Source organism: Loxodonta africana, chromosome 7 (assembly GCF_030014295.1).
Source record: "Loxodonta africana isolate mLoxAfr1 chromosome 7, mLoxAfr1.hap2, whole genome shotgun sequence".
Taxonomy (NCBI): Eukaryota; Metazoa; Chordata; class Mammalia; order Proboscidea; family Elephantidae; genus Loxodonta; species Loxodonta africana.
The window spans coordinates 23,038,271-23,066,227 of NC_087348.1; the positions used below are offsets into that span (position 1 = coordinate 23,038,271).

General features: G+C 36.3%; 1 protein-coding gene and 1 pseudogene across 1 annotated transcript; both read left to right on the forward strand.

Annotated features, from left to right (window-relative positions):
- The first annotated feature begins 2,376 nt into the window (after positions 1-2,376).
- LOC100659226 (olfactory receptor 5D18-like) lies at positions 2,377-3,318 on the forward strand. The gene has a single exon (XM_003423484.3). The coding sequence runs from the start codon at positions 2,377-2,379 to the stop codon at positions 3,316-3,318; it is 942 nt and encodes a 313-aa protein (XP_003423532.2).
- A 21,285-nt stretch (positions 3,319-24,603) lies between these two features.
- LOC135232047 (olfactory receptor 5D18-like) lies at positions 24,604-25,552 on the forward strand (annotated as a pseudogene).
- Positions 25,553-27,957: the final 2,405 nt, after the last annotated feature.

Sequence of the window (27,957 nt, forward strand, 5' to 3'; positions counted from 1 at the left end):
GTCTGTCTGTCTATCATCTATCTGTCTATCATCTATCTATCTACCTACCTGTCTATCTATCATCTATCTGTCTATCATCTATCTGTCTATCTACCTATCATCTATCTATCAATCTATCATCTATCTATCTATCTATCTATCTATCTATCTATCTATCTATCTATCTATCTATCTATCTATCTATCTATCTATCATCTATCTATCTATCTATCTATCTATCTATCTATCTATCATCTATCAATCATCTATCTATCATCTATCTATCTGTCTATCTAATCTATCTATCATCTGTCTTTCTCTCATCTATCTATCTATCTATCTATCTATCTATCTATCTATCTATCTATCTATCTATCTATCTATCTATCATCTATCATCTATCCACCTTCTATCTATCTATCTATTTATCCATCTATCTATCATGTATCTAAACTTCCACCTCTAATGATTATAAACATAAAGGAGGGAAAGCATGTGTTCCCTGACATCAAAAGAACAATAAAACGGGAGGAAATTATAGGGAAAGAGATTTTAGCTATCCTATTCCTGGACTAAAACCAAACCAAAAACCAAACCCAGTGCCGTCGAGTCGATTCTGACTCATAGCAACCCTATGGGACAGAGTAGAACTGCCCCATAGAGTTTCCAAGGAGCACCTGGGTTTATTCCTGGACTAAATGAGAGCATAAATTTATCACTAATTTAATATAAACATTTGGGAAAGAAAATAGTCTTTACATTAAAGACATACATTTGATTAAAATAAAAATTTAAATGACTTAAACAAATGAAATATGTTGTTAAAAAATGTAAATTAGAATGACTAGTTTTGTGATGGGTTACCTTTTGAGATTGTCTTCAACACTCAGGAACAGGATGGGGCCATTGAGGAACCCAGTATAGCACATGACCTGACATCTTTATTTCTGGACCATCTGAAAATGATTTGTTGGGTTTCAGAATCAGAGATGAACTTACCACAAATCATAGATGGAGAAAGAGTTTCCCAGTATGTTAGGACCTGAGAGGCGCTCGTCATCAATTCAAGAAATACAATGATTGTGTGTGTGTGTGTGTGTGTGTGTGTGCGCTACTGTTTTCTCATAAATACCCTAATTATGTCCTACCACTCCATGTTTTTAATTCTTATAATATGTAATACAGGGACAGAATGAGTATCCTAGGTGTATTGAAGAAAGAGAAGTGAATGAGAGAGCCTTGGGAATGGGAATTTCTAACTCAAAGAGTCTTTAGTTATTCCTGTGTGAAGACATCTCTAAATCCCATTCTCCTGTGTTTCATCTGGATGCTGCTCTCTACTATATCTCTGTGGCACGTAACAGTGTCATTGGACTATTTCCCATAGTTTTAGAGTCTCTAGTTTGCTCAAAATTTAAGGGGGTGATCATTAACAAAGGAAATATATTAGTATAAAAGAGGGACCATTGTATGGGGTGGAGAAATGGACACATGGCTGTGGGTTATAGACTGGATTTTATCTGCATGTCATTGTGAAAGTCAAGGATTCTTCTGACTTCTGTTATGCCATCTTTAGAATATGAATGCATACCAGATTATATTAATCATCTGCTCTAGTCTTTTAATTTCTCTAGCCATGAGGGAGAATTAGAATTTAGAACACCCAGGTTTGAAAAATGAAAAAAAATGTTGTCGACAAGTCAACTTGGAATCACGATGACCCCGAGAGTGTAAGATTAGAACTGTGCTCCATAAATTTTTCAGTGTCTGATTTTCAGAATTACATCACCGGTCCTTTTTCCAAAGGTGCCTCTGGGAAGACTGGAGCCTTCCAATTTTGCTTTGTTGCCAAGGGAATTAACCAATGGCACCACACAAGCTGTAAAAACTAATAAAAAACTTATTTCGATATCAGATTTACTGTGTCAGAAAGAAAAACAAACATCAACATACTACGCAGAAGTAACAATAAAAACACCAATAGGAATTGTCAAGGCTGTCCATTCTTTATGTCCATACTGTTACATGTTATGAGCCAATTAAATGATATAATTCAGATTTTTCAGATTTTTGTTCTAGCATCAGGCCAGGCTTGTCTTCTATGAACTGATAGCATTCAAGGAGAATTGAAAGTGTTATGTAAGAATTTGACATAAAATTACCGCACAATCCCTAAATTTCTTGAGAAAATTTTAAAAATAAATGCTTATTATGTTTTAAAATTTGAGAAATTTACCATATTTTATTTAATAAAAATATAGAGAGATTCTGAAAGAGATATCTTTTCCAGTCTTGGCAAGGGATACTTAACCAAGCATCCTATATCCTCACTCTTTTTAATATATATCTTTTTTTTGATTTCTAGGGCTGACTTTCAGATTTCGACAAGCAGAAGCCATGTTATTGTCAGACAGAAATAAAAGCAGGGCGACGTTCACCCTTTTGGGCTTCTCAGATTGCCCAGAACTGATGGTTCCCCTCTTCTTGGTATTTATGGCCATCTACAGTGTCACTGTTGTAGGGAATCCTGGGATGATTGTAATCATCAGAATTAACCCCAAGCTGCACGCCCCCATGTACTTTTTCCTCAGCCACCTCTCATTTGTGGATTTCTGCTATTCTTCCATCGTTGCTCCCAAGGTGCTGGTGAACCTAGTTGTAGAAGACAGAACCATTTCATTTTTAGGATGTGTAGTGCAATTTTTTCTCTTTTGTACCTTTGTGGTGACTGGATCTTTTCTATTAGCTGTAATGGCCTATGACCGCTTTGTGGCCATTTGCAACCCTCTGCTCTACACAGTTGCCATGTCCCAGAGATGCTGCGCTATGCTGGTGGTGGGCTCATATGCATGGGGAATAGCATGTTCCTTTGTTCTGACATGCTCTGCTTTGAAATTATCTTTCCATGGTTTCGACACAATCAATCACTTCTTCTGCGAGTTCTCCTCACTTCTGTCTCTTTCTTGCTCTGATACTTCTCTTAGTCAGTTGTTGCTTTTCATCTTTGCCACTTTTAATGAGGTGAGTATATTACTCAACATTCTCACATCTTATGTGTCCATCGTTGTCACCATCTTGAAAATGCATTCAGCCAGTGGTCGTCATAAGGCGTTCTCTACCTGTGCCTCTCATCTGACTGCCATCACTATCTTCGATGGTACCATCCTCTTCCTCTACTGTGTGCCCAACACCAAAAACTCCAGAGGTACCGTCAAAGTAGCCTCTGTGTTTTACACAGTGGTGATCCCCATGTTGAATCCCTTGATCTACAGTTTGAGGAATAAGGATGTCAAGAATATAGTCATCAAGATAATGGACACCAAAGTCTTTTCTCATTGAGCATACTATTTTAATAGAATTTGTCCCTAACTTTTAAATAAAACTGTGTATAAAAGACTGTCTTTAAATATAGTTTTAAATATTATTGATAATATTGCACAATAGTAAGGATGTGGTTTGGTTCAAAGAAACCAAACTTGGTTTTGTCTCTTAATTGAAAGAAAAGAGCAGCAATCTCTCTCATCTTTAGTTTTAAATCTCTAAAACTGTGATACCATGAGCTAGCTCATAATCTGATAATCAAGACCAAAAGATAATTTAGATATCTTTTGGGGAACTTTTCATCATCTGAGAAAACATTAACTCCACCCCTCTTTCTTATAAGATTCCTGGAGTATAGCAGGTTCTCAATAAACACATGTTTATTGCTTACACATATACACAAATGGAAGTAAAAATAAGACATAAGCCTTGCCTTCAAGGAATGTATAACCTAGTGGGGTGGTGGAGCATAAAGAAAGTGCTGTTGCATAAGGCCAACTATAATATTTATCTTAAAAGGCTTGGGGCAAGAAAAAATTCAAATCAATTTGGGGGCATTAGACATATGTCTTCATAAAAGAAGTGTTATCTGAAATTGGCCTGGATAATGGGCAGTATTTTAGGAGGCATATTTCAATGAAGAAGCCATTTTATTCAGGAGAGACTAGAATGAGCAAACTCAAGGAAATGAGAATGTAATATTGAGTTCGCCAATTTTGATTTTGTGAATATTGCATAATGTGTGTGTGTGTGTGGTATCTTACATACATGCATGCAAAGTAGAATAAATCTGTTTTTTTCTATAACCAGAATTTGTTTTCAAAAGAGCTCCAACGTGACTGAATAATAATTTTGATAGGCTGTACCAGAGGCTTAGAAATGGATCTCAGAAAATAATTACATGCAAAAAATAGGGACAGTGTATACCTGCCCTATCTGTGTTTTGTGCTATTATTTTGCCTGCTCGACCATCACAAATGTTATATGTACTGTATTAATTTATTTTTATTTATATATTTTTTTGAAATATGAGCATAATTACTGAATCCTTCTCAACAGTACTCCCACCCACCATAAAGAATTCAAATTAATTATCTGGATTTGCCAAACATGTTGCACAGTAATTGCCACATAAATTTATTCTAAATAAAATAAAAGACAGGCTGTCATTTGCATCTAGACATTTGTAATTCGGTCAATTCAAAATGTTAGATCTATCTCATTTGAACAACTCAGTTTTGCTTGATTAACTTGTATATCCTTCTCTTTTCTCTATTCAATACATCTAGATTAAATTCCAAATAAAACACTAATATAGTGGGAGTCATAGTTTGTCGGGTGTTTTAGTGAGGGAGAAAAAAAATAATTTGCAGGACAATTTTATATAGCTCAAGAAATTATTTGGAAGAGTCATGTGGCTTTAAACTTGGGATCATTATTCTAATTTTTAATTTTCAGTTTATAGTTCAGTTCTATAGTGCCACTGGATGGCAATAGATTTCTTATGCATTAGTTGATAAGGTATTAATTAAACAGTCATTGTACATGCAAATATAAAGACTGTAGAAACATTGTCTTATGTTTTGAATATCTGCTGAGATAATGGTTTTTCATTTAACTTCTGTTTCTTTGGGTATTTACTAATTTATCTTTCATTACATATCTCACACTCATATAATTCTTAATTTATTTTGATGTTAGGGAATAATCAATATTAATCTTAAATTGAATCAATGATATGTAATCAGTCCCCTTTTACAGAGAACTTTCACTTCTTTCTGTGTTGGGAAATGATAACCACATTTTGTGGTTGAAGTGACACACCCAACTTAGCTTTTACTCTGATGAAACTGAGACTCATATAGTTGAATTAATGTGGCTACAATGGTAAAAGCAACTGTTGATAGAATTACAGCAATTATTTAAGAATCCAACTACACCAGCAAACACCTTTTCTGGTAAATACTTTCATACAATCTCATGTTCTTTCATTTTCAAATTGTGACATTCCAGGTTCATTATGGTCGATCCATTTGCCCGTAAGTTCAACATAATATGTCAGTAGTTTTCAATTTTTTTTGTCCACATACTATTAAATTAGTTTTGTAAATGTATATAAAAAAAAATGTATATACACCCTGAGAATTCAATCTGACATATAAAGTATTTTGTCATATGCATAAATATCAGAAAAAATGTAATGTCCATTACACATCATAATTCATTCAAACTGTATGAACAAGATCATTTTGAGCAATCAGATTTATGTTTTTCCTTCTTCTTCTAAACTCATATTTCAATTTAACTTTCCCCATAGATCCTAGTGATTAAGAGCTACAGAAGTTTGGCAGTTTAAATCCAGCAGGGGTTCCTTGGAAATCCTATGGGGCAGTTCCACTCTGTCCTATACGATTGCTATGAGTCAGAAGCGACTTGATGGCAACGGGTTTGTTTGGGTATTTTAAAATGCTTTTAGTGTTATTGAAAGTTCTTTTTAAATTGTTTATTTTATAGCAATACAATAATAACTACACTATTAAAGCTGTATTTGCATTGCAAATTTAGATAAAAATATAATCAAACTTCAAAAAATATTGGAAATATTTCCTTTTTGTCAGAAGAATAGTTTTGGATTTTTAATTGAGATTTATTAATATTTTAATGGAAGAACAAAGCTTAATGTTAGAAGGCAGTACTTTCAGCATCAATTCTATTTCTATGTTTTAATAGCTGAAAATGTGGTGATAAATTGGTCATACTAAAAGCAAATGGAAATAAAAACTGTTGAAAATTATGTTGTATAGCAATTGCACTCAACTCTTTCAACTCCATCCAAGTTATGTGCCAATTTCTCATGTTCATCTTTCATCAAAAATTATTTTTTGAAATGCTTGAAATGTAAGTAGATTGTCTTCCAAATTTTGTTGGAAGTTAATATTTTGGAAATGACTTTTCCTTTAAAATAATTTGTTACTCATTACAGTAGAATGAAAACATAGTCCAAATTTCCAAAGCCTTCCAGTACCCTTTGCAGCTGTACACATCAAGTGATTGAATCAGTTTGACCAACCCTTGAACGTAGTCACTCTTGGGAATTGTTTTGGGTAACAGAGGTGGCAAAAGTGGCAACAAGGTCAGTTCCAAGGCTTTGCGAGGCTTTGATGTTTTTGCACACTCTCTTGGAACCTGGTGAAGTTGTCATACGAATAAAAGCAGACTAGAATATTGGCTAATGGGAGAAGCAAAGCCCAGCTGCCCAGTCCTTTAGCCGTACCAGCTGACATCTAGAATGAGATCCTCTGAAGTCAGCTGACCGGAGATTGTATCCCATAAACTGAGCCAAGATCAGTCAAGCATAGATAAGATCGGCAGAACTATCCACCTGACCCATGCAATTGTGACAAATAGCAAATGTTTGTTGTTTTAATAAATACATTTTTGAGAGGTTTGTCCATAGTAAAAGGACCTAGAATGCCTGACGCAGCCATTTTATTCTCCAAGGGCTAAGGAATTCACTGTGAGAAGCACAATTGAAGATTTGCCAGCCTGACCACCCAAGGAAGAGGTGCAGTTAGACATCTGGGCACCATCCTGGAATTGTTTCTTTTTTTGTATCCTTTTTTTTTTTTTTTATGTAATTGAGTTTTTGGTAATAGTTTAGACAGAAAGTTAGGTTCCCATTTGACAATTTCCACACCAATTGTTTAGTGATGTTAGTTATATTTATCACAATGTGTAGACATTCCCTTTAATTGTGTTGTTTGTTCCAATTCCAGTACACTAGTTTTCATGCCCCCTTATCTTCTCATCTTTGATTCTGTGTAATTGTTGACTATTAGTTCTCATACTGATGGTTTTTCAGTAGAGAACCGATTTTATGGGTAATATGCTTTATTTTGTGTGCCTCTCTGCTATTTGGTTATATGATGATGCCATGGGGGAGGCTTGGTTACATGTTTAAAGAGAGTCCCAAGGTGACAGTCTCAGGGAGTCCTTTGTTCTTTAATGTTCCAATTTGTCTGGACTTTTTAAATAAGAATTTGTATTCTGCTCCACATTTTTCTTCCGTTCTCTACGGGACCATCTTTTGTGACCCTGGTCAATGTTGGTAGCTGGGCACCATCTTCTTCTCTGGTCTCAGGACAGATGATGTTGTGGTTCCTATAGATTTGTTTTTTTCTTGAGTTTTTGGATGGCTTCTTAGTGTTTTGCTCCTGGAGAGTAGAAATCTGTATTTCTATCTTAGGTGGCTGCTCACAAGCTTTTAAGATCCCAGATGCTACTCACTTCACTAGGATGCAGATTATGACTTTTGTGAGCTATGTTTTGCCAATTTACTGAATTGTTCCATGAGACTATTGTCCTAAGCTTTAAATCCAGAAATCCAATCTTTGAAAGACTTTGATTATGTCTGTGGAGTATCCGTATTTGTGTTGTCAATGAATATATGTGCCTGCACCCATATATTATATATACATATAGATACTTATTTCTGTTCTCATCTATGCACAAATCTCTATCTACACATTTACCAATATGATTATACACATCCATATGTCCTTAAACATTCATTTTTACTTTGTTTTGCTCTGCTCACTACATCCACATTTGATGCCACACTTCCAATCACCAAAAAAAAAAAAAAAAAAATCAAGTCTCCAAGATCTAAAGTGTATATTCCCCTCATTCCACCTTTCCCCGGTAACCACAAATGAACATTGTGAACATTGGTGTATATGTATATATATATATATATATATATAGTAAAAGAGGAATCATACATATTTGTCCTTATATGCTTGACTTATTTAGTATTATTCCCTCCATGTCAATCCATGCTATGTTTTGCAACTCATCATTGTTCTTTACGGTTGCATAACATTCCATTGTAAGTATATGCCACAATTTAATTATCCATTCATCCCTGATGAACGCTTCCATTGTTTCCATTTATTTGCTATTATGAACAAAGCAGCAGTGAATATAGTTGTGCATATGTCTGTTCTCATCATTATTTTTAGGTCTCTATTTTTTTTTTTTTTTAGGGTATATATCTAGGAGGTGGATTGCTGGATCATAGGGTAATTCTAGTTCTAGTTTTTTTTTTTTTTTTTTTGAGAAAGCACCATACTCTTTTCTATAGTGGTTGTAGCGTTTTGTAGTTTCACCAGCAGCGGCTAAGTGTTCCAGTCTCCCCACATCCTTGCCAACATTTATTATTCCCTTTTTTTTTTTATCAGTACTATTTTGGCCAGGGTAAGATGGTATTTCTTTGTAGTTTTAATTTCCTTGTCTTTAAGGGCTAATGATTATGAAAATATTTTTATGTGTTTGTTGGCTGCTTGGTTGATTTCTTTGGTGAAGGTTCTGTTCATGTCCTTTGCCCATATTTTAATTGGATTGTTTGTCTTTTTTTGGTAAGTTTTTGTACTTTTCCATAGATTTTAGACATTAGGCCCTTGTCTTAGGCTAGGTTCCCTAGAGAAGCAAAAATAGTAAAGCATATAAATGTATACATAGAGAGAGATTTATATCAAGGAAATGGCTCATGTGGTTGTAGAGGCGGCAACGTCCCAAGTCCAATAGAGGCTTCTCCTGATGCACATAGCCACTGGGGCTGTGAAGATCAATGAATCCCAGAGATCAGCAGGCAAGACTGCATGTGAACTGCTAGCTCAAGTCCCAAGAACCAGAGATCAGATGAACAGGAGCCACTAGCAGGATCCAGAATGAACAAAAGCCCACAAGCACTGCCAGAGTATCTACTTATATTCAAAGCAGACCACACACCCAAGGAAGCTCCCTTTCAAATGATTGGCTACTTAAAGGAGACCCCATCATGGAGATGATCACATAATATCAAATCTCATCACGGAATTGATCACACCATCACGTGACTATCAAACCACTGAAAATCATGGCCCAGCCAAGTTGACGCACACCTTTATCCATCACTTCCCTCATCAGATAATTCATTTCTGAAGATTTTTCCCATCTGTAGGTTTATTTATTCCTTTATAAAGTCTGTTGAAGAGCATAAGTTTTTGATTTTTTATGAGCTCCCTTTCATCTATTTTGTTTTCTTCTATTTGTGCATTTGTTGTAATGTTTGTTAACCTATCATTACAAAAGGTTATGTCCCATAGTTTTCTTCCTATGCTGTCTTCCAGGAATTCTATGGCTTTAAGTTTAACATTTAGATCTCTGATGAATTTTGAGTTAGTTTTTTGTATGGTGTGAGGTATGGGAGGTATGGGTTTGGTTTCATTTTTCTGCAGGTGGATATTCATTTTTGGCAGCACCATTTATTAAAAAGACTGTTTCTACCCCCACAGGTGATCTTTGATGTCTTGGTAAAAATCAGTTATCCATAAATGGCTGGGTTTAAATTTGAGTTCTTAATTCTATTGTCCCCCAAGTGTCTGTCAGTTTGTCGTACTGTGGGGGCTTGTGTGTTGCTGTGATGCTGGAAGCTATGCCACCAGTATTCAGATACCAGCAGGGTCACCCATGGAGGACAGGTTTCAGCTGAGCTTCCAGACTAAGACAGACTAGAAAGAAGGACCCGGCAGTCTACTTCTGGAATGCATTAGCCAATGAAAACCTTATGAATAGAAGTGGAACATTGTCTGATATAGTGCTGGAAATGAGCCCCCCAGGTTGGAAGGTACTCAAAAGGTTACTGGGGAAGAGCTGTCTCCTCAAAGTAGAGTCGACCTTAACGACATGGATGGAGTAAAGCTTTAGGGATCTTCATTTGCTGATGTGGCAAGACCCAAAATGAGAAGAAACAGCTGCAAGCATCCATTAATAAATGAAACCTGGAATGTATGAAATATGAATCTAGGGAAATTGGAAATAGCCAAAAATGAAATGGAATGCATAAACATTGATATCCTAGGCCTCAGTGAGCTGAAATGGACTGGTATTGGCCATTTTGAATCTGACAGTCATATAGTCTACTGTGCTCAGGATGACAGCTCGAAGATGAATGGTGTCTCATTCATCGTCAAAAATCGTTTCAAGATCCCTCCTGAAGTACAATGCTGTCAGTAATAGGATGATATCCATACGACTATTAATCAAATTAACGCACCAACCGCTAGGGCCAAAGATGAGGAAATAGAAGATTTTTATCAGCTGCTGTAGTCTGAAATCGATCGAACATGCAATCAAGATACATTGATAATTACTGGAGATTGGAACACGAAAGTTGGAAACAAAGAAGAAGGATCAGTAGTTGGAAAATATGTCCTTGGTGATAGAAACAATGTCGGAGATTGAATGATAGAATTTTGTAAGACCAACGACTTCCTCATTGCAAACACCTTCTTTCACCAACATAAACAGTGACTCACATGGACCTCTCCAGATGGAACACACAGAAATCAAATTGACTACATCTGTGGAAAGAGATGAAGGAAAAGCTCAATATCATCAGTCAGAACAAGGCCAGGGGCTGACTGTGGTACAGACCATCAATTGCTCATATGAAAGTTCAAGTTGAAACTGAAGAAAATCAGAGCAAGTCCACGATAGCCAAAATATGACCTTGAGTATATCCCACCTGAATTTAGAGACCATCTCAAGAATAGAATTGATGCATTGAACACTAGTGATCAAAGACCAGACAAGTTGTGAAATGACATCAAGGACATCATCCATGAAGAAATCAAGAGGTCACTGAAAAGACAGGAAAGAAAGAAAAGATCAAGATGGATGTCAGAGGAGACTCTGAAACTTGCTCTTGAGCATCAAGCAGCTAAAGCAAAAGGAAGAATTGATGAAGTAAAAGAACTGGACAGAAGATTTCAAAGGGCCTCTCAAGAAGACAAAGTACTGTGTTATAATGACATGTGCAAAGAGCTAGAGATGGAAAACCAAAAGGGAAGAACACGTTGAAAGAACTGAAGGAAAAATTCAAGCCTTGAGTTGCAATAGTTAAGAATTCCATGGGGAAAATATTAAACGATGCAGGAAGCATCTGGAAGGAATACACAGAGTCATTATACCAAAAATAATTAGTCATTGTTCAGTCAATTCAAGAGGTGGCATATGATCAGGAACTGACGGTATTGAAGGAAGAAGTCTAGGCTGCTCCAAAGGCATTGGTGAAAAACAAGGCTCCAGGAATTGATGGAATATCAATTGAGATGTTTCAACAAACAGATGCAGCACTGGTGGTGCCCACTTGCCTATGCCAAGAAATATGGAAGACAGCTTCCTGGCCAACTGACTGGAAGAGATCCATATTTATGGCTATTCCCGAGAAAAGTGATCCAACCGAATGTGGAAATTATAGAATAGTATCATTAATATCACATGCAAGCAAAATTTTGATGAAGATCATTCAAAAACAGCTGCAGCAGTATGTCGACAGGGAATTGCCAGAAATTTAGGCCAGTTTCAGAAGAGGACATGGAACTAGAGATACCATTGCTGATGTCAGATGGGTCCTGGCTGAAATCAGAGAATACCAGAAGGGTATTTACCTGTGTTTTACTGGTATGCAAAGGCATTCGACTGTGTGGATCATAACAAACTATGCATAACACTGTGAAGAATGGGAATTCCAGAACACTTAATTGTGCTCCTGAGGAACCTTTACATAGATCAAGAGGCAGTTGTTTGGACAGAACAAGGGGATACTAACTGGTTTAAAGTCAGGAAAGATGTGTATCAGGGTTGTATTCTTTCACCATAGCTATTCAATCTGTATGCTGAACAAATAATCTGAGAAGCTGGACTATATGAAGAAGAACGGGGCATCAGGATTGGAGGAAGACTCATTAACAACCTGCGTTATGCGGATGACAAAACCTTGCTTGGTAAAAGTGAAGAGGGCTTGAATGAGCATCAAAGACCACAGCCTTCAGTATGGATTACGCCTCAACATAAAGAAAACAAAAATCCTTACAACTGGACCAATGAGCAACATGATGATAAATGGAGAAAAGATTGAAGTTGTCAAAGATTTCATTTTACTTGGGTACACAATCAACACCCATGGAAGCAGCAGTCAAGAAATCAAAAGACACATTGCAATGGGCAAATCTGCTGCAAAGGACCTCTTCAACTTGTTGAAGAGCAAAGATGTCACCCTGAAGACTAAGGTGTGCCTGACTCAAGCCATGGTATTTTCAATCACATCATATGCATGTGAAAGCTGGACAATGAATAAGGAAGACCGAAGAAGAGTTGATGCCTTTGAATTGTGGTGTTGGTGAAGAATATTGAATATACCATGGACTGACAAAAGAACAAACAAACCTGTCTTGGAAGAAGTACAACCAGAATGCTCCTTAGAGACAAGGATGGCGAGACTGTGACTTACATACTTTGGACGTGTTGTCAGGAGGGATCAGTCCCTGGAGAAGTACATCATGCTTGGCAGAGTACAGGGTCAGCGGAAAAGAGGAAGACCCTCAATGAGGTGGATTGACACAATGTCTGCAACAATAGGCTCAAGCATAACAATGATTGTAAGAATGGCACAGGACCGGGCTGTGTTTCATTCTGTTTTGCATAGGGTCGCTATGAGTCAGAACTGACTCGACAGCACCTAACAACAACAATTCTATTCCTACAGGTCTGTGTGTCTATCATTGAACCAATACCAGGCTGTTTTGATCATAGTGGTTGTATATTATCTTTTGATATCAAAGAGTGTGTGGCCTCCTGCTTTGCTCTTTTTCTTTGCATTGTTTTGGCTATTTGGGGTTTCTTTCCTTTCCACACGAAGCTGGTTACTAGTTATTCCATTTAAGTGAAGAATGTTGTTGGGATTTGTATTGGGATTGCATTGTATCTATAGATCGCTTTAGGTAGAATTGACTTTTTCAGTTTAAGCTTTCCAATCCATGAGCATGGAATTTCTTTCCATTTTTGTAGGTCTTTACAATCTTTTTTTTTTTTTTTTTTTTTTACAATCTATTGTAATAACGTTTTATAATTATCATTGTGTAAGTCTTTTATGTCTTTCTTTAGGTTAAATCCCAGGTATTTTATTGACTTGATACTATTGCAAATTGTATTGTTTTCTTATTTTATTTTTCAGAGTAGTCTTTGTTAGTATAGAGGAACCCAACTAATTTTTATACCCTGATCTTGTACCCTGCAGTTTTGCTAAATCCTTCTATTAATTCCAGCAATTTTTTTTTTTTTTTTAATGGAATCTTTAGGGTCTTCTATGTATAGGATCATGTCATCAGCAAATAGAGATCATTTTACTTCTTCCTTTCTGCTTTGGATACATTTATTTCTCTTTCTTTTCTTGTTGCTCTGGCTAGGGCTTCCAGTACAATGATGAATAAGAGTGGTGATAATGGGCATCCTTGTCTCATTCTCATTCTAAAGAGAAGACTCTCAGTCTTTCTCCTTTGACTATAAGGTTGACTGCTGTTTTTGTATATATTGCATATGTCCTTAATTATGTTGAGAAATTTTTCTTCTATTCCTATTTTGCTGAAAGTTTTTATCAGGAAAATGTTGTTGGATTTTTATCAAATGCCTTTTCTGCATTAACTAGTATGATCATATCATTTTTTTCCTTTGTTTTGCTTACATGGTAGATGGTACTGATTGATTTTCTAATGTTGAACCACCCTTGTAATCCTGGTATGAAACCCACTTAATCATGGTATATGGTAATTTTTAGTCTCTTGGCTAGAATTCACAGAAAAAAATTGGTTATATGTACATAAAGGATATTGGTGTGTATCATGTGTGTGTGATGTCTTTGACTGGCTTAGGTATCAGAGTTATGCTCGCTTCTATATTTTTGAAAAGATCAAGTAGGATTGATGTCAACTCTTCTTTGAATGTTTGGTAGTGTTCCATCTGGTCATGGGCTTTTTTTTTTCTTTTTTAGTAGTGTCTTCTATCTCTTCTTTGTTATGGGTCTCTTTAAAATTTCTACCTCTCTGTGTTAGTTTGGGTAGGTAGTGCTTTTCTAGGAATTTGTCTCTTTCATCTATATTTTCAAATCTCTTGGAGTACATTTTTTCATGGTAGTCAGTTAAAGAAAAAAAAAGTCAGTTATGATCTTTATCTCTGTTGGGTCAGTTGTAATGTCATCAGTTTCTTTTATTCATTTGGTTATTTGACCATTTTATTTTATTTTCTCAATCTATCTAGTGGTTTGTCTATTTTATTAATCCTTTGCATATGTCCTTAAGAAACCAGCTTCTGGTTTAGTCAGTTCTTTTTGTTGTTCTTCTATTTTGTTTATATCTACCCTGATCTTAATTCTTTTCTTTTTTTCCGGTTGCCTTTGACTTCTTTTGACCTTCCTTTTCTATTTGTTTAATTGTCAGTTTAAGTTAATTATTTTGGATCATTCTTCTTTTTTTAGTGTAGGTATTTATTGCTATAAATGTCCTTAGGAGTACTACTTTGGCTGTGTACCAAAAAGTTTTGATATTTTGAGTTGTTATTTTCATTTGACCTTAGGAATTAAAAAAAAAAAAAAAAAAAAACTTTTTTATTTTGTTTTGTTGTGATTGAAAATATACAGAGGAGAACATACAACAGTTCAACAGTTTCTATATGTACAGTTCAGGCATTGTCATGGATTGAATTGTGTCCCCCAAAATTGTGTGTGAACTTCGCTAGGCAATGATTGCTAGAATTGTGTGAGGGTCCAAAATTTTGTCATATGATGTGATTTTCCTATGTGTTGTAAGTCCTACCTTTATGATGTTAATGGGCAAGATTATAGGCAGTTATGTTAATGAGGCAGGACTCAATCTCCAATATTAGATTGTGCCTTGAGTCAATCTTTTTTGAGATATAAAAGAGAGAAGCAAGCAGAGAGACAGAAGAACCTCAAATCACCAAGAAAGTATTGCCAGGAGCAGAGTGCATCCTTTTGACCAAGGGTCACTGAGCCAAAAAGCAACTAGACCAGAAGAAGATTGATGACAACAGAGCCAACAGAGAGAGAATAAGTTCCCTGGAGCTGGCACCATGAATTCTGACTCTAGCCTCTTAAACTGTGAGAGAATAAATTTCTCTTAATTAAAGCCATCCACTTGTGGTATTTTTGTTATAACAGCACTAGAAAATTAAGAATTTGGTACTGAGAGTAGGGTGCTTCTCTAACAGATACCTAAAATGGGTAAGCTATTTGGAAACTGTGAATGGGTAGAGGCTGGAAGATTTTTAAAGTCCCTAGTAGTAAAAGCCTAGGTTGCCTTAAAGGGACTATTGTTAGGGTTATGGCAGCGAAGACAATTCTGGTGAGGATTCAGAAGGAAATGAGGAGAGCTGTTACACTGGAGATGGCGCAGATGTTGAGAAACAGTAGCAGACCCAGGAGACTGGTGAGAGACAGCGTTGGAGCTGACCCGGAGAATGAAAGAGCTGAGTGTCTTTGCACTGTAGGCTTTCTGGAAGAATGAGGTACCATTGGCCACTTATTGGTGAAGCTGGGTTTACTAACCTATGGAGCAAGAGAGCTGAGAGCCTTCCCAAGTTTATTGGCAGAGTGAGGTGCCTCATGGCAATTATTGGTGGAGCTAAAGAGCTTTGGAACACTTGCCCTAGCAGGGAAGATACAGGTGGCAAGGCCTGAGAGGCTGAGAGGCCAAGGAACCATGGAAGCAGAACCTGAAGAGACTAGGAAAATAGGAAGCAGAGCTGGCTCTATTTCAAAGAGTAGGTCCACCACTTCTGGAGTTTCTAAGCATAGGGCCACAGCTTTCTAGGTATCAAAGAGTCAGATCTTCATCAGCTTGGTGCTGTTCATGAGTGTCAGTGGGATAGGGCCAGGTCTACTGACCAAAGCTGAGGGGATGAGGCTGCCATGCACAAGGGGCAGAAGAATGGCAGGGCCTGCTGGGGAAGACTCGGCAGGCTTACCACTCAGGTGGGCTAGGAGAATGTGGCTGCCCAAATCCAAGGCAGTAGATTTGTCTTTTTGGTGGGCCTGGAAAGTGGAGCTGAAACTTAGAGCCAAGGGGCCTCCACACAGAATCTGGACAGTATGGCCAGCACCAAGATTCTGGAGGGCAGGGTGATTGCCTAAGTGGTCTCAGAGAATAGAGGAAAATTTTTAGGACTTGGGAGCTAATGTAATGTGTTCTGCTGACCTGTGTGGTGCCTGTTATTCCTTTTTCTGTCCAATTTCTTCCATTTGTAATGGAAATGTCTAGCTTGTGCCTGTTCCACCACTGTACTTTGGAAGTAGATAACTTGTGTATTTGATTTTACAGATGAACAGGAATTTTTGGATTTTGGACTTGGAATTGATTTAAGACTTCTCCTATGATCTGAGGGGAAGTACGTGTTTTACATGTGGCAAGGACATGAATTTGTGGAAACAAAATGGTGGAATGTCATGAACTGAATAGTGTGCCCCAGAAGTGTGTGTCAAATTGGCTAGGCCATGATTACCAGTTTTGTGTGATGGTCCACCATTATGTCATCTGATGTGATTTTGCTATGTGTTGTAAATCCTACCTCTATGATATTAATGGGGCAAGATTAGAGGCAGTTACGTTAATGAGGCATTACTCAGTCTACCAGATTAGGTTGTTTCTTGAGTCAATCGATTTTGAGGTATAAAAGAGAGAAGCAGGGAGACAGAAAGACTTAAAACTATCAAGAAATCAGTGCCATGAGCAGAGCACATCCTTTGGACCTGGAGATCCTGAGCTGAAGCTCTCCTAGAACAGAAGACTGATTACAAGGATCTTCCACCAGAGCCTACAAAATGAGCAAGACTTCCCCTGGAGCTAGCACCTTGAATTTGAACTTCTAGCCTCCTAAACTGTGAGAGAATAAATTTCTTTTGTTAAAGCCATCCACTTGTGGTGTTTCTGCTATAACAGCACTAGGTAACTAAGACAGACATTGATTACATTCTTTGAAATATGCAACCATTCTCATTTTCTTTGTTTTTCCTCCCTTACTAACAAACTTACCACCCCCTAAGATTCCTATGTAATCTTTTGTGTTGCTGTTGTCACTTTGATTGAATATAGATCATTCTTAAAAAAAGCATAATCTCAAGGAAAACTTTTTTTTAATAGTTAAACTAAACTATTGTTTGGTTTTAAGAAGACTTTAGGGGATATTTTGGTCTTAAGCTTTATAAATTATCTCAGGGTTATAGTTCTGGTGTTCATTCAGCCTACAAGGCTTCAGAAAATCTGGAGTCCATGAGAATTTAAAATTCTGTCCTAAATTTTCCCCCTTTTGATCAGAATTTTTCTAAAGAATTTTTGATTAAAATGTTCAGCAATAGTAGCCAGAAACCATCCAGTTTTTTTCTAGTCTCATGGCAAAGGAGGCAGTTGTTCAAGGAAGCAATTAGCCACAGATTCCATTTCTTTCTCCTTTTTCTTCTATTATTCTAGATAAAAAGAGACCAATCATGGCTTGGAAGGCCACTTGCCTGTTTTTTATATCATAGGCACTGTGCACCAAGCCAGGGAGTAGAATGGAAACATTAAACACATCATTTGGCTAATTAACTGAAATCTCCCTTGTATCCATGACCCTAAATCTCCAAAAAAAGGAATCAAATCCTATGAATTTTCATTTGTATATAATCAGCCTCAGCAGCTACTCTTTTTTTTTTTTTGTCATTGTTGTAAATGTATCTATTGCAGAACTTTTAACAATTCAATTTTTTACAGGTGTACAACTTATCGAGAGCAATTACAATAATCGGCTGTACAAACTTACCATTCGTCAAGAGATATTTCCATCACCATTAACCCTTTTCCCATCCCTCCCTCACCTGGTAATCACTAATAAACTTTGCTTTCTATGCATTTGTCTTTTCTTGTCTTTTTACATAGTAGAGGTAATACAGTATTTGTCCTTTTGTGATTGACTGATTTCAAACAGCTTAATGTCTTCCAGCTCCACCCATATTGTAGCATGTATCAAGACATTATTTCTCTTTCTGACTTGTATTCTATTGTATGTATGTAACTTTTGTTTTTTTGTCTCTTTGTCTGTTAATGGAAATTTAGTTTGCTTCCACCTCTTGCTTTTTATGAATATTGCTGCAATGAATACTGCTGTACAAGTCTCTACTTTCAAGTCTTTTGGGTATACACCTAGGAGTGGAATTGCTAGGTCATATGATAGTTCTAGTTTCAGTTGTTTGAGGAACCACCACACCATTATCTACAAAGGCTGTAGGGTTTCACATTTCCACCAGTAATGGATAAAGTTTCCAATTTTCCCATAACCTTGCCAATATTTGCCTTTTCTTTATATTAGCTATCTTAAACCAAAAACCAAACCTGTTGCTGTCTAGTCAGTTCTGACTCAAAGTGACCCTATAAGGTAGGTACAAATGCACCATCATTTCCAAGGATAGGCTGGTGGATTCAAACTGCTGAACTCATGGTTAGCAGTCAAGCTGCTAACCACTTCACCAACAGGACTCCATTAGCAATCTTAGTGGGAATGAAATTATATCTCATTTTGTTTTTGATTTGTATCTCTCTGATGACTGATGACATCAAGCATCTTTTCATGTGTATGGTGGCCGTTTGGTGAAATGTCTATTCACATCCTTTGGTGGTGGTGTGCTTAATTATTGAATTTATTTTGATTCAACTTAATAGTATATTTGACAAAGCAATGAGTTGGTAGTGTTTTGTTGCTAACCAAAGTGATTTTGATAATAATTATTTTGGAATGAACTAATTCCAAAACCTTGGCATCGGGCTTGTAATAAACCTGTATCATGAAGGCTAGTGTATTCTAGGAGACACAATGCCGTGTCTCTTTATTGCCTGTCTGAACAAATACACTTAATTCTATTTCATCTAAGGATGCTTGTAAATAGATCTGCTTAAACTATCACCCACAAGATCAATGAATTTTATGACTGAGTGCGTTGTCTTCTCTCTCAATTAAATGTGGGCAATAAAGATATTGAGAGGATGATGCCAACACACTACAGAAAAAGGGTTTTCTTATTTCTTAATTCATATGGCATTGAGTGACTTGCATTTAAAGTTATTTCTGTTGTGTGTCACTGGTGGTTTTCAAATATGTGGAGGAGAGAGAGAGTTTCTGTTGGGAGACACAGAAGATGTGCTGTGTGGGAAAAGGGGAATAATTCTTTTTGACAACTTTGTTCCTCGGGTTCTGTGAATTCTATGAATGAGAAGCCTTGCAATTGAAACAATCAGATCAAGTTGAAAAGGAGAGGTGAAAAGAATCATATCATTGCATAGATGATGATACAGAGGCCCAAGGAATTCCTGATTTACAGAAATTTCACATAACCAGAAATGACTGGTTTAGGACAGAAACTTAGCTCTTTTGACTCTAATTCTACTGTACTTTGGCCCTATTATCTCTCAGGCTGTCTGTCTGAGAGGTCATGAATATTAAATTGTCTTTCAGAAAGGACAATCTCTGAGGCCATTTCAATATTCCTAGATTATACTTAAATATTACTTACTCAAAAGTATCATTACTGGTAGTATCAGGTCTGGAAATATTTTTAAGATTTTGCTCTGTTTAGTTCACATTTATTAGGACCAGGATGAGCGTAATACAAAATTCATCTCGGACTCTCAAGGAGTCATACTATAATACTTCTCCTTTAATGTTCATACAAAATGAATAAACAATCACAGATATTCAGGAAAAAAAGACAAAAAAAATCAAATTAGAATAGGTGGCTAATCCTGTTGATGTTATTGGATGCTATAGAGTCAGTTGCCACTCACAGTGACACCATGCATAACAGAATGAAACACTGCTCTGTCCTGTGCCATCCTCACAGTTGTTGCTATGCTTGAGCCCATTGTCGCAGCCACTGTGTCAATCCATCTCCTTAAGGGTCTTCCTTTTTTTTCACTGACCCTGTGCTTTTACCAAGCATGATGTCCTTCTCCAGGGACTGATCCCTTCTGAGAATATGTCCAAAGTATGTGGGACGTAATCTCACCATCTTTGCTTCTAAGGAGTATTCTGGTTGTACTTCTTCTAAGACAGATTTTTTCCTTCTTTTGGCAGCCCATGGTATATTCAATTTTCTTTGCCAACACCACAATTCAAAAGCATCAATTCTTCTTTGGTCTTCCTTATTCATTGTTCAGCTTTCATATGCATACTGAGGCAATTGAAAACACCATGTCTTGGGTCAGGCCACCTTAGTCTTCAAGTTGACATCTTTGCTTTTCAACACTTTAAAGAGGTCCTGTGCAGCAGATTCGTCCAATGCAATGTGTCTTTTGATTTCTTGACCGCTACTTCCATGGGTGTTGATTGTGTATCCAAGCAAAATGAAATCCTTGACAACTCCAATCTTTTCTCCATTTATCATGCTGTTACTTATTGGTACATTTGTGAGGATTTTTTTCTTTATGTTGAGGTATAATCCATACTGAAGGCTGTGACCTTTGATCTTCATCAGTAAGTGCTTCAAGTCCTCTTCATCTTCAGCAAGCACAACAAACTGACAGATGCATGGGGTAAACAGGCTAATCCTACATAGTTCAAAATAAATTTTAAAATGTCTTTAGAGTCACTGTGAGTCAGAATTGACTCAACAACAATAGGTTTGTATTTCTTTGGTGTTATTATTAAGATCGTGTATTATTGGGACACGCGGATGTTAAAAAGCCAAATGGGCATCTTTCCTTAGCCATATGAGTAAGAGATAACATTGGATCTCTTTCTTGTCCCACACATCAAAACAGGTTCTGAAAACAAAGTTTTTTTTTTAATTTAAATTACATAAATATACAGAAACTTCACAGCAAAAACAGAAGAACATAACTTAAAATGACAAATAAACTGAGTAAAAAAATTACCACTTATATCACATAGAATGGAGGAGAAACGACAATTAGTCCTGTAGAAAAATGGACATAAGTTATGGTTAAAAAGTTCTCATTAAATGAATATAAACAGCTCTAAAAGATATGAAGAGTTGTTCAATCAGACTCGTAATAATAGAATCACAAATGAAAACTACCATGAGATGTCGTATCTCACCTATCAGAATGGCACATAGTAGTAAGTCAATTGATATTTGATAATTGTGTCTCCAATAGATACATATTCTTGATAAATATGGGAAAGTATTGGAGTGTTCAGGAGACTGGGGAAGATGACTTTAAAATATAAATTGTTTCATATAAAATGTTCCTAATGATACCATAATTTTTCTCTAGGTTTTCTAGTACAGCTGAGAAAGGTAGTTAATTTTAATTGTTTGACTTTCGTCCTCTAGAGAATGGGGCAACAGAGAGTCTCTAGGGTTCATGTCCCAAGGTTGTGACTACAAATATAAGGTGCATATACATGATTCCCTACCAAGTTTACCAGAGGCAGGAGAGGCCTTCTCTTTGCCATTAGCAGGTTTGTTTTTAAGATTTTAAAGACAAAGACTTTAACATCAATGTAGGGTACCTAGAAAGCAACCTGAAAATGGGAAAACTTAATCTTTAGATGTAGAGAGTTCTTGAGGACCACTGAGCCATTGCAAAAGGTACTATTTTGTGAAAGGTACATATCTGAAAATGCAAAGAACAAGATGTACACCCTTTATGCCCAGCTTTGCATAGAGGATCTGGTTCATCAGAGCTGCTTAATTATAGTGACCTGGATGACAGGTACCTGAAGTGGGGGAATAGGAGAGCCTTGAGTTTCGGAATGTGTATTTTCTCACTTTTGTAAATTTTAGGTGCAGATGTGAAGGTAGAATAAACAAGTATTTATGCAGAGTGGAATAATAAAAGATTGCATAGAATCTTTAGAAAGAAAAATCTATCTCTACATTAATCTATCTACCAGTATTTAGCTTTAATTAAGGTTACAAAACAAAAAGCAGGGAATACATGAGCCCTTAGAGATTAAAAGAACAATAAAAAGGGAGGAAATTATTAGCTATCCCATTTCTTGGACTAAATGAGAGAATAAATTTATCATCAATTTAATATCAACATTTGGGACAGAGAAGAGCCATTACATTAAACACATACTTGATTAAAGTCAATTTTTAAATGCCTTAGATATGTGAAACATGGTGTTAAAAAAAAAAAAAAAAACTGTGATAATTAAAATGACTATTTGTGCGATAGGTTGCCTTTTGAGGTTCTCTTCAACACTTAGATTTATACAGGAACAGGATAGGGCCATTGAGGGTCTCAGTCTAGCACATGACCTGACATCTTTATTTCTGGGTCATATGAAAATGATTTGCTGGGTATCAGAATCAAAAATAAACTTACCAGAAATCACGACAGAGAAAGAGGTTCCCAGTACCTTGGGTTCTGAGAGGTAGTGGGCACCTATTCTAGAAATACAATCATTCTTTTGAGTTAATGTTTCCTCATGAAATGACTTAATTGTGCACTACTACTCCATGAAGCCCTGGTGGTGCAGTGATTAAGAGCTCAACTGCTAACTGAAATGTTGGCAGATCAAGTCCACCAACTCCTCTTTGGAAACCCTATGGGGAAGTTCTACTCTGTCCTATAAGGTTGGCGTGAGTTGGAATCAAATCAGTGGCAACAGATTTTTTTTTTAGTCCATTTTTCAAATTCTTATACATGCATCATACATGGAGAGAATGAGTATCCTAGGCATGCTGAAAGAAGAGGAATGAGTAGGAAAGACATTGGAAAAGGGAATTTCTAAGTCAAAGAGTCTTTAGTTATTCCTGGTGTGTAACTTGTTGCCTTCGAGTTGATTCCAACTCATATAGGTCAGAGTAGAACTGTCCCATAGTATTTCCAAGGAGCCCCTGGTGGATTCGATCTGCTGACCTCTTGATTAGTAGCCAAGCTCGTAGTCACTGAGCCACCAGGGCCCCTCCTGGTGTGTAACATCTCTAAGTCCCATTCTTCTGTGTTTCGTCTGGATGCTGCCCTCAAGTATATCTCTGTGGCACATAACAGTGTCTTTGGAATATTTTCCGTAGTTTCACAGTCTCTAGTTTGCTCTAAATTAAAGGGGGTGAGCATTAACAAAGTAAATGTATTAGTAGATAGATATATAAGATGGACCAGTGTCTAGGGTAGAGAAATAGATACATAGCTGGGGATCATAGACTGGTCTTTATGTGCATGTCACTGTGAAAGCCAAGGCTTCTTCTGGCTTCTGTTATGTTGCCTCTAGAATAAGGATGTAGACCAGATAATCTTTATCATCTGTTCTTTTTTTTTTATTATTCCTCAAGAAATGAGGAAGAATTGAATACTAGGACTCCTTTGATTTGGGGAACATTGAAAAAAAAAATTGTCAACAGGTCAACTTGGAATCATGGTGACCCCGTGTGTAAGAGTAGAGGTGTGCTCCAAAAAGTTTTCAATGGCTGATTTTTCAAAAGTAGATCACCAGTTGTTTTCTCAGTGGTTCCCCTAGGTGGACTAGAACCTCCAAACTTTTGGTTTCCTGCCCTATGCATTAACCATTGGCACCACACAGGCTATTAAAAAATAATCAAGATTTATTTCAATATCGGATTTACTGTGTCAGAACAAAAAGCAAAGTTTAGAGTACTATACAAAATTAACAATAAAAACACAAATGGGAAGTGTTAAGGCTGTCTATTGTTTATAAGCATGGTGTATAAATGTGAAATAACAAATAAAATAATTTAGACTTTCCTATCTTTTATTATTGACTGTAGAGGTGACATAAACTGTCACTGCCTCAAGCTAAGCTTGTCTTTTATGCACTTAAAGCATTGAAGGAGGACTGGAAGTGTTATGTGAAAATTTTATTTAAAATTATCATATAATCTTTAAATCTCATTTTTATGTATTTGTAAGTACTAAAAATTAAAGTTGAGAACTTAAGCAAAATTCAGTTTAATGGTTTTATTTGTTTTTCTTAAGAAAATTTTAAAAAAAGAATGGTTATCATGTTTTAAAATTTTAGAAGTTTATCAAACCTTGGAGCCCTGTTGGTGCAGTGGTTAAGAGCTACAGCATGCTACGGCTGGTAACCAAAAAAGTCAGCAGTTCCAATCCATCATCTACTCCTTGAAAACAATATGGGACAAAAAAAAAAAAAAAAAAAAGCCCATTGCTGCCTAGTCCATTCTGACCCAGAGTGGCCCTATAGGATAGAGTAGAACTGTCCCATAAGATCTCCACTGAGCAGATGGTGGATTTGAACTGCCAATCTTTTGGTTAGCCTTCAAAAGCTTAACCACTGACATACCTTGGTTAATAAACAAATACAGAGATTCTGAAAAACATATCTTTTCCAGTTTTGGCAAGGGATAGTTGACTAAGCTTCCTATATCCTTAATATATATGTATATTTTCATTTCCAGGACTGACTTTCAGATTTTGACAAACAGAAGCCATGTTATTGTCGGAGAGAAATAAAAGTGGGGCCACTTTCACCCTTTTAGGTTTCTCAGATTACCCAGAACTGCAGGTTCCTCTTTTCTTGGTATTTCTGGCCATCTACATTGTCACTGTTGTAAGGAATCTTGGAATGATTATAATCATTAAAATTAATCCCATACTGCACACCCCCATGTACTTTTTCCTCAGCCACCTCTCATTTGTGGATTTCTGCTATTCTTCCATCGTTGCTCCTAAAATGCTGGGAAACCTAGTTGTAGAAGACAGAACCATTTAATTTTTAGGGTGCGTAGTTCAATTCTTTTTCTTTTGTACCTTTGTGGTGACTGAAATCTTTTTATTAGCTGTAATGGCCTATGACCGCTTTGTGGCCATTTGCAACCCTCTGCTCTACACAGTTGCCATGTCCCAAGGACTCTGCGCTATGCTGGTGGTGGGATCATATGCATGGGGAGCAGGGTGTTCCTTGATACTCACATGCTCTGCTTTGAAATTATCTTTTTTGGTCCCAACACAATCACTTCTTCTGTGAGTTCTCCTCACTTCTGTCTCTTTCTTGCTCTGATACTTCTCTAAGCCAGTTGCTGCTTTTCATCGTTGTTACTTTTAATGAGGTGAGTACACTACTCATCATCCTTACTTCTTATGTATTTATCATTGTCACCATCTTAAAAATGCATTCAGTCAGTGGTCGTCGTAAGGCATTCTCTACCTGTGCCTCTCATCTGTCTGCTATCACAATCTTCCATGGCACCATCCTGTTACTCTATTGTGTGCCCAACTCCAAAAACTCCAGGCACACCATCAAAGTAGCCTCTGTGTTTTACACAGCGGTGATCTCCATGTTGAATCCCTTGATCTACAGCCTGAGGAATAAGGATGTCAAGAATACAGTCAGAAAGATAATGGACACTAAAATCTTTTCTCATTGCATGTTATTTTAGTAGGATATTTCCTTAACTTGTAAGTAAGGAGTGTCCATAAAGATGGTTTTTAAAGATACCAATAAAATTAATAGTTAATATTGTACAGTGGTGAGGAAGTGAATTTTTGGTTTAAAGATGTTAAACTTGGTTTTGTCTCTTAAGGACAAAGGCCAGCAATCTATCTCATCTTTAGTTTTAAATCTATGAAATTGTGATAACATGAGGTAACTCATAATCTGATAGTGAAGGCCAAAAGGTAATATAGATATCATCTGAGACACTTTGCTTAATTGAATAAACATTAATTCCATCCTTCTTACTTATAGGATACCTGGAGTATAGTAGTTTCTCAATAAACACATTTTGTTGTTGTTGTTATTTATTTTTTTCTTGGAAGTCTACAAATTATAGTAAAGATAAGACCTAGGCCTTGCCCTCATAGAATGCATAATCTCATGGTGATGTTGAGCAGTAAAGAAATTGCCTATGGCAGACTATGGTAAGTATCACGGAAGGTTTGGGGCAAGGAATAGTTTGAATCCATTCAAGAACATTAGAAATACCTCTTCATTAAAGAGGCATTATTTGAAAAAAAAAAATTATTTGAAGTTGGCCAGAAAATAGGAAGGATTTTAGAAGGCATATTTCAGTGAAGAATCAGTGAAGAGGGCATTTTATTCAGGAGAGACTAGAACAAACAAACTCAAGGAAATGAGAATGTAATATTAAGTCAATCAATTATAAAGTGAATGCTGTATAATGTGTGTGTGTCTATCTGTGTGTGTGTGTGTATGTGATATATTATGTACAGGTTACTTTGTCATGTTTGCAAAGTTCAGTAAATATAGTCTATATCCTGAACTTGTTTTCAAAGGAGCTCCTGTGAGACAGAATAAGTGTGATAGTCCGCTCCGGAGGCATAGAAATGGATCTCAGAAAACCAGCATATGCAAAAGATACGGACAATGGATGCCTTCCCAATCTGTTTTTCATGCTATTATTTTGGCCACCCAGCCATCACAAATATTATATATACTTCATTTATTCATTTTTATATGTATTTTTGGATCACAGACCTAATTACTGAATCCTTCTCAACAGAAATCTCACCCATCATTAAAAAAAAAATCAAAAACAGTATTTGAAGTTGGGAAACATGTTTCATAGTAATTGCCTACATAAACTTATTCAAAATAAAATGAAAGAGCAGCAGTCTTTTGCATCTAGACATATATAATTCAGCAAATTCAAATTATTAGGTATATCTTTTTTTTTTTAATAATTTTACTTGGCTAACTTGCACATTCTTCTCCTTTCTCTATTCAACAAGTCTAGATAAAATTCCAAATAAAACAGCAATATAGTGGGAGAAACAGGTGTTTTAGTGAGGGAGAAAAAATTGATTCGTGGAATAATTTTGTATGGCTCAAGAAATTGTTTGGAAGAGCCATATGGTTTTGAACTTATGATCATTATTTAAGTTTTTAATGTTTAGTTCTTATGCATTTTTTGTAAGAAATTCATTAATTGTTATTTTTTGTTTTCTTGATTAGTGCCAGTATTGTTCGGGTGAGATGATATTTCATTGCAGTTTTGATTTGCATTTCTCTAATGGCTGAAAAAAAAAAAAAAAAAAAAAAAAAATTTTTTTTTTTAATGGCTGATGATCTCGAGCATTTCCTCACGTGTCTGTTAGTCGCCTGAATGTCTTCTTTACTGAAGTGTCTGTTCATGTCCTTTGCCGATTTTTTAATTAGGTTATTCATCTTTTTATTGTTAAGGTGTTAAAATATTGTATACATTTTAGAGATAAGAACCTTGTTGGATACATCATAGCCATTTTTTTTTATTTCACAATCTGTAGATTCTCTTTTTACTCTTTTGATGAGCCTAAGTGTTTAATTTTTAGGTTTTCCCAGTTGTCTAGTTTATCTTCTGGTGTTTTTGCATTGTTAGTTATGATTTGTATAGTATTTATGCCATGTAATAGGGCTCCTAGCATTGTCCCTGTTTTTTCTCCCATGACATTTATCATTTTATATTTTATATTTAGGTTTTTTTTTTTTAATCCAGTTTGAATTAGTTTTTGTGTACATGTAAGGTATACATTCTTTTTCTTTCTTTCTTTTTTTTTTTTTTTACAAATAGACATCCAGTTTTATCAGTACCATTTGTTAAGAAGACTGTCTTTTCCCCATTTAATGGACTTCAGTCCTTTGTCAAAGATCAGCTGACAATAGGAGGATGCATTTATGTCTGGGTTTTCAATTCTGTTCCATTGTCAGTCACTGTGCCATTACTAACCAGGCTGTTCAGGCTACTGTGCCTGTACAGTAGGATCTGAGATGAGGCAGTGTGAGGCCCCCTACTTTATTCTTTTTCTTCAATAATGATTTGCTTATCTGGAGCCTCTTAAAATAAAC

What these genes read in the sequence shown, in the direction of transcription:
- LOC100659226 (XM_003423484.3), top strand. Translation starts at nt 2,377, where the DNA reads ATGTTATTGTCAGACAGAAATAAAAGCAGGGCGACGTTCACCCTTTTG.